At 37.8% G+C, this 8,480-nt stretch overlaps 1 protein-coding gene across 1 annotated transcript in view; it reads right to left on the bottom strand.

Moving 5' to 3' along the window:
* Positions 1-6,326: 6,326 nt before the first annotated feature.
* Positions 6,327-8,480, bottom strand: part of FAF1 (Fas (TNFRSF6) associated factor 1) — a 164,078-nt gene continuing 161,924 nt past the window's right edge. Inside the window, exon 19 of the mRNA XM_010019353.1 lies at positions 6,327-6,410. Coding sequence (XP_010017655.1) covers positions 6,327-6,410 — 84 coding nt within the window. The remainder of the gene's footprint in view (positions 6,411-8,480) is intronic.

Here is an 8,480-nt window from a genome sequence, read left to right as displayed (position 1 = left end):
CGCCGCGGTTCTGCCTTCGGGGGTTTATTTGCTACAGTAGAGGGTAGCGCTGCAGTCACTCAGTGTCTTACCTTTGTCTACACCTTGAAAGAGCAGAAGGAGTTTCTCAGCGATGGATTGATCCCTGCATCGCGCAGGTTGTACTTCAGTTCTGAAAAACATCTAGATTTGAAAAAATTAGATCCACAAAATTATATATATAACTTCATATATACGTAAACTCTATAGAGATGAGTTTATAACTGTCATTTAAACAAAAAAATCCCTTCTCAGTTGCCACCACATTTCGGAAATACCTTTTGCTTATCCAACAAAAAGTCCTAATTAATGAGGGCATAGGAACCCAGCAAAGAGACAAAAATGTTTCTATCTGCACATTACAGTAATTTTAAACCTCCTAAAATGGCTGAGACAGAATGGGAGGTTTCAAATGAGAACAAATGAGGTGTATCGGTGAATTCTGAAAAGGCAAGATCAGAAACAGGATGCCATTAGTTACAACGCAGAGAATACCTACGAATGATAGTAACTAGCTAATAGGGCTGTGACAGTAGGTTAAATAAAACATAGAGGCAAATAAAGTGATAGAAAACACATTTTGAGGTAAATGAAAACATACTCACTCTTCTGCTAAAATAAAATAACATTTAAAAATCACCAATGTAGCATTTAGCTTCAAGAAGAAAACTGCATAAAGAGGAAGATAATAAAGAGAAGTGAAGTCACAGGCAAAAGACTAAGATTGTAATCAAAACTATTTGATTTGAAACTGTCTTAGATCCTCAGACTACACATGTATCTTACTTAGGAAGATTCCAGAAGGCCCACCAGAAGTAGCTGAGCCAGGTGAGCACACTGAAGGATGCAACTGAAAGAGCCTCAAACAGTAAAGAACACAACTGCGGAAAGTTATCTTTGGGAAAACACAAACTAAACAACTGGCAGACCTCGAGGAACGACTACCAAAGGTGTAAAAGATCATTAGAATATCAGAAACAGGAAGCCTGCCAGAAAAATAATTGGACTAATATATTCCCAGGGTGTAAAAGCAGTACTTGGTGAAAATAGGGCAACTGCAGGAAAATGAAGTTAGTCATTTGCAGTGCTGTTTACTACAGGGGAAACATCTTTTCTTGAGAAAAAAGGGAGTATTACTCAGAAATTGATAGCTGGAAGCAGTAAGCAACAGTTTTCACAGCAAGAAAGGATACTGGCATGTCTCCAAGGATCTATGTGGGAACCAGGACACCGTGTTATCCAAGGTACTCATCCATTATCTGGAGAAAGGTATCAGTAGTGATGTGATGATATTAATGAATGATACAAGCTCATTCAAGATGGCTGGATTGAAAGCAAATAGCAACGGACTGTGGAAGACTGTCACAACACAGAGTTGGAGAAATGGTAAATGGAACTCATTGGTAGTAGGTACAAAATAATGATCACGTTAACCAGTAATTTTGTGAGCACAGAAACTAATGAAGCTGCTTCTTATAACCAGCAGTTGAGTGACATTTTAATTGAATTATGTTAAAGCTGCAGCGCGACTTCAGTCTTTATTACACATAAAAGAACCCACAGAGAAAAACCCTGACCAAGGAACAAATTCTCTGGTGTCAAATGAGACATTGAGTCCCATTGAAACGTTTTTTCTCCTGCAGGTAGGATGCTTGGGCTGCTCACTCAGGTCTGTTGTGACCAGTTAAGAGCTAGATGCAGCATGAGCCTTGCCCTCACTGCGCACACTTTGAGATGCCCCCCATCTGGTTTCTTATTCCTTGAATTCTGAGCTGCCAACTTTCACAGAACTTACGGAAAATTCAGACAGCAAAACCTTTATCCCATTCATTTAATTTGCTTGAAATTAAAACCAAATTAATATAAAATGCAAAGGAAACAACAAGGCATTCAAAAACATTTAGAGGACTGTGATCAACAGAATCCCGGACAAGCAGCCCTGCCTTCCTCTCCCTCACAGCTTCACTTACTCACCTCTTACACGCTCCACCTTCTCCTGCTTTTTGTTGGTGCTGGTGTACACACAGCCGCTCAGTGAGCTGGATCAGCCTGAAAACTACTCCAGGAAAAAGATGGTTAGTTTTTAGCTACATGAGTTTGTCTGGTTCCAGTGCAGGATGCAGGCAGAGGTGGGTCTTCTCGCAGTAGTGCAGCTCTGTACCAGATTGAGTATAAAACTGCCTGTATCTTGACATGCTTAGTGCTAAATTTGTTATTCCTCCATCTCTGTCATCTGTGAAGAAACGGTTTCAGGTAGTGAACAACGGCTCATGCTATGTACAAAATACAGTAATTTCTGCTTTGTTTCATGACCTGTCCAGAAAACAATATAATTAAGGCTACTGCTGTTGCCTTTTCTTTTATACAAGTAAGACTAGGAAAACTTAACTAGGGCGCAGCATAAACATCCAGTCTCTCCTCCTAGGTCATTTGAATGAGACCAGTGACTGCAATGAACCACCATGGGACAGGGCTATGTGATAACTCACCACAGGCAAAGCACCCCATATGCTCCTGCTCACACCTTCCCTCTCAATGAGCTTTAAGAACTCCCTATTTGAAGAGTCAAGCAGCTTTGACAGCAGGAAAAGTACACACATTGGAAGTAGCCTGTACCACGGTGGCGTTGAAGTAGCCTGCCGAAATGTCAGATGCTTGTTTCTCCTCAGGCCTGTATCACTTACAATAGGGGAAAACTTCAGCATAAAGTAAAACGCAGGGAAGTCCCAGAGGAAGGCCACCATCACTCTTCTGAAATAAAACTGGATCTATCTTCTGCTTTGTCAAACGTTGGAAGGAAGGACTTGGTGCTTACCTTGATGTATGGTTTCCAGGCTGTGAACCCTGATGAAGGGAGGCACCCCTGGGCAGCGGAGAGGAGGAAGCTTTGGCTCCAGTGAGGGATGGTGTGCACAAGATACCTCCATCTTTAGCATTTTCTTACTGACCCAAGCAGCTTCTTGTTCTGCCTGGTGGGTGACTCTTCACACACAGGGTTTTGCTTTGCTTTGTTTCGAGACCTACTCATGTATTTCCTGCTTGTTATGGGCCCCATTTTAAGGCACCTAAATCTTCCTGTGCTTTGTTTAGGGCGTCAGGACATGAGGCTTGGACAATGAGGTGCTTCAGTCCTCCTGTGAATCTGGGTAATGGCGGGTTTGTTTTCCCCCACATACAGAAGAGTGAAATCATGTAACTTTTTAGTAGAAATATTATTGTAATTGAAAATTTATTTTAAGTTTCTAATGTCACCGAGTAGGTACAGTTTATGAAAGCCAAAGTCCTTTTCTGCTACATTAAAAAGAATAAACACCCCCCCAACATAGCTCCCTTAGAAACACCCTCAGCACTCTCACTGAACTTCAGAGTGCGTATGCAGAGAATACAGAGCGCACACTTGTGTTCTGCATATTCTCTAATAATGATTCCAAACACAAATGTCAATAGGCAGAAGTTTCTTCAAAAGCCAGAGCGTGCCCACCTTCACCATCATGCTCTGAAGGCCAGTAATGAAAGCCGACACATTGTTCTGGATTCCACTCATTAACAGTAATTCCTTAAGACTTAAAACTAATGCATTAATCATGTTAATGATAATCCATTAACGTGAAGGACCTGAAGATAAAAAGGTAGAATCAGGGATACGCTCTGTAGCAACAGCGTTACAGTGTCAGGGTAATACTGAATCACAAAATTAGTCTGTAGACTGACTAAAGGATTAAACCATGGCAGTAAAACACATGAGGTGAATACCATGGTTTAGGAGAGCAGAAAATGATGGCATAGAATATTAATGTTTCTACACAGGGATTGGTTTGCATTGAGGGTGTAATTTGGAAAGGTGACTCTAGATGGTTGCTTCTTGAAATCAGGCCCAAAGTATTTAAAGGACCAAAAATCATAAATGTTTTATTTAAAGAGCGATACACTTGTTGTGGCAGAATGATCCCTGTATACTGATCTTGATAACTTTATACCAGTGGACAGTAATGCCACCACTTTGAACACTTCCAGTTACTTATCACTAGAACATTTCGATAATGACAGTGTATTTTGCAATACGAACAAAATGAGGGAGAAAAATAACAAAAGAGGGAAAAAAAAGGCCAAACGAACCCTGGGAGCACTGACTTCAATGAGTTCAACAAATATTCAAGCCACATTTAATAACTTTATAAAACTAGTATCAAAGTAAAGAATATATAAGTCAAAATACAGAAATAAAGTCAAGTGAAAGAAAATAGCCAGATGAGATCAAAATAAAAGTTAAACAGGACAGATTAATATAAACAAGTCAGCTGAAAGGTCGCTTTGCTTTATGTAGCAGTATTTCAGCAACTCCTTTCCTCGATAGCCAGCTTAGAAGGAAAAGCTAATATGAAAAAAAAAAAGAGATATGCATCACCTTAAAATCCTGCTGTATGTGTTACTGTGATGGTTTGTAGAAACAGCATCACCCAATTTGAAACCTATGTGAATTTATTATTTACTAAACATAGTGGATTTCTTTCGTAAGGAAACAGAAGTCTGCATTCAGCTTTCCACTACACATACATTTATCTTTCTATTGGCTATGAATTCTTTTATTTGTGAACTGTAAATGATTGGAATTTGATTACACTTCCAAACCTTTTTTTTTTGCCATAGATACTTCATGTCTAAAAGTGTCTGATGTAGCACTCACTAATTATAGAATTAAAAAAGGTAGAATAAGGCTTTCCCCGCTCAGAAATTTGCATTTTTGGTAAAGGTAACAATATATCAGCTTCACTAACACCCTAATGATAGGCATACATTTAGTTTTATATCAACATCCTTCCAAAGAAAAAAACAAACAAAAAAAAAGACAGACTGAGAGATGTGTGCAACTGGGTTTTGCTTAGTATAAAATTTTCAAATCAGAACTCATTTTGCTATGGTAAACGCTATGAATTACATACAAACATAGGTGGAAAACAATGTGCCAAAAAGAGAAAGAAGTCTGATTAGCAGATGATGATTTTGTAGTGCCACTGTGCACTATCCTGTAAGCCCAGAGACTAAAAAAAAGCAAAACACAAAAACCAGAAAAGACTAACCAGACCAGTTTTGATGCTGGTTTGGCATCAGGTGTATGCACATTATGGTCTTAGACTCAGTATGCTCATTCTATGGTTGAGAAATTTCAAGTACCAGATTTTTCCCCATCAGATGGCCGGTAGCTGGTGCATACGTGTCAGACAAGAGAAGTAGGATTTCTTTAATTTGAGATGGGATCAGTAATGTATTGTTAAAATGTCCAAAGTGTGCAATAATAAGGCAGATTTCTTCTTACACCACCTCTTAAGATGCTCATTGTTTGATGAAACGAACAAGGTGCTTTAAAACAGGAGAGTAACAGGATACAAACAAGTGCCAGAATGAAGGAAAACTGCTAATATGGGAACTCCCCTTTCTTTCACAATGTGAAATAAAGAACTTTTGTATCTGGTATTTGAAAGGTTTTTAACAGCTGATACTCAATATCAGCTGATTCCTGAAGTGTTGGCAAGATACCAGGTTTCTGGTACTGGCCATTTCTAATGTTATTTAAATATTCACATCATGCAATAAGCAGTTTCACACACTGCAATGTAATGGAAAACACTTCCTAAACTGAATCAGAACTGAGACCCAAAGCAGAACCAGTAAATAAATATCTCGCATATATGTCAAACTATATTCTTCAAACAAAACCTTACATCTTATCAAAGAAGTCAGAAAGTACTAACAAAAATTATATGCTTTCTACTTTAATACTGTTAAATTTCCATGGCTGAGAATGTCCCATTAATTTTTTCTGCCTTTTTAAATTAGCTGACAAAGTAGAAATTCAAACACAGAAATAAAATGCATATATATGAGAGCACTGGCTCAGTGAGATATCAAATATACAGCATTCTAGTGTCAAAAGTACAGGCAGAAATGTCCAAGATTTCTTGGTGAAAAAGGGGCATTTGAGGAGTAAAAATTCTACTTAACAATCACTCACATTTTAACAGTGCATTAATTATAACAAAAGCTGGATGATAAGTGAGCAACAGAGTCGTCATGTTCAGTGTTCATGGCAGAATTTTATCCTCTGCTCATTTAAATGAGGTTGGAAACATATATTCATGGATGTGAAACTTTAGCTATGCTTTTTCATTTTTCAGGATTCTTGTAAGAGGCAAAGTTGTGACATTGAACTGAGTTGGATGATAGTACAAGGTGGCATTGATAGAAGTCTTCCTTTCGATGCTGTGCCTCTGGCTTGTCAAAGGGTGATCAGTCCTACAATCTTATTTGATCTATTCTTTTGCCTCTAGGAAAAGCGTTTCTTGAGGGTATAGTTTTACCTCCAGTAATGATTTATTTGGATCCAGCTGTGTCACCTGTAGAGACAAGAACAAGAAGATACGTGTAAGTGGACTTCTTTGAATTGTTTCTCTTCACAGGGCAGATTTTCATCAGGGAGATTGTTGAGTCTCTCTGTCAGTGACACCTGAAGTTCTGGGTATGCGTTCCCAGGATGCAGATTAAGAAATATATACTGTCTTTTATGTATATATTACTATTAAATAAGCAGAATAATAAATAGAATCCATGACATGAATTCCAAGAAGGTCTGGTTCTCCACTGTAAACCAATACCTGAATATGTATCTAGTTTTATCAAAGTCACAATCTTTTGTAAGGATTGTTAGAACACACGAATTAAGATACAAAACTGTAGTCCCAGATAAGTATCCTAAAACTTCAATCAAACTGATGGTGCAAGCAGCATAACCAATCTATCATGATCTCTCCACTGAAAGGAGAAGCTTATTCTGCCTTTATTTTTCTACTCCCTTTCTTGCTCCAAGTCACATGGTGAAGCACCTTTCACTCACACTGATGCTTAGCAGCCACCTCAATGAACCTAGGCTGGGAGAAAACTGTCCACTTGTATTTGTTTGGTTATTTTTCTGTTATGCTAGTGGGTTTAATTGGTGAACACACAAGTCCAGGTAACACCAAATCCAGTGCAAGGTAAATAGCAAAAGCACTAAGTAGAAGGGAGGAAGCAGGGCCCTCCTCCTTTCATGGGGAGTAAGATGCTAATTCAGCTCACCATATGGTGAAACTGCATCTCAACCCAACTATTGAAATGTGTAGTTATTACATGTGTGTGCATATATATATATATGCATTATAAGTACTATGTGTCCATATATCATTTATATACACACTTAGCTGTGTACATTTATATTACACGATTGTTCCCTGGAATCTGGACTCCTTGCTGGATTTGTAAAGGCATTTAGGCAATCGCTTCTGCAGGTGGGCACACAGGAGAATTCCAGTGAGAGTTAAATGCCATGCAATTTGGAAAACAATGATACAGGCACTATCTGCACCACTACTGCCAAAATTCTTCAGCATTTGAATCTTAGCACCAAACCCCGCAAGCTGCTCAACATCCTGCCTATCCCATCACCAATTTTGACTTAAGGTACATACGCAATTCTCAGTTTATAGTCAGCAAGACACTTTTGTGTTGAGGATTTCATTCAGAAGCTAGACTGCTGCCTATAGGATAAATACCTTGTATGAAAATATGATTGAGCTGTAAATACATAACGTTTTTCTTTATATAGATAGAATAATGATGACAATGATTTTGGTGTTCTTCAGACATTCAGGTTGACATGTTAATGCTGTGATGAGCTTCAGAAGGCAAGAAGAATACTCCTATATGAAGGTAGAGCTTCAGATAGAAAAATGAACATTATTTCTTTTAACCTTACCATTATTTGAAATATTTGACTTCCATTTTTAAACTATTTTCCCTGGTAATTCTGTTTGACTTTATTTTGCTGTGTGAGCACACTAGTTGTCAGAAGTTTGCTTGTGAATAATAGATTATTAGTCTTATGCTATTGATATAAATGCAAATGCATACAGATAAACATTTTTTTCCGAAGTTCAATTTGTTTTATCTATGATCATAGTATGCCACTGCTAAAATTATCTTTTAAAACATTGTCAAGCACACCAAATACTACGAATTAAGGAGAAACGCTAACGTATTTTTCCTTAAAAGCATAACTTACTAATCCTGTTACCAATTAATAAAACCAGTATTGCTCCTCTTTCTCCCCTCCAGCTAAATCAGGCATACTCAAAAATATTTGTATTTCTATTGTTTTATTGGCTAATTACAGAAAATTCATTATTTAACCAAATATTAAAAACTTATTGCTTAAGTCCATTGAAATCAATATAATTTCACCTGACTGCAAAAGAAAAGGAAAGAAAACAATACAAAACCCCCACAGATGCATTACTTTGATTCCCAAAGCAGGAACATATTTTCTTTAACTTCATGTACCACGGTGAGCTATTGCTAAAGGTCTGAAGAGAAAAATCATTTCTAAAAACCAGACTCGATTTTAGATTCCTATTATCCACAGCCCAATTACG

The sequence above is a fragment of the Nestor notabilis genome, unplaced genomic scaffold (assembly GCF_000696875.1).
Source record: "Nestor notabilis isolate BGI_N333 unplaced genomic scaffold, ASM69687v1 scaffold2668, whole genome shotgun sequence".
NCBI lineage: Eukaryota > Metazoa > Chordata > Aves > Psittaciformes > Psittacidae > Nestor > Nestor notabilis.
This window is presented reverse-complemented; position numbering and strand designations above follow the sequence as displayed.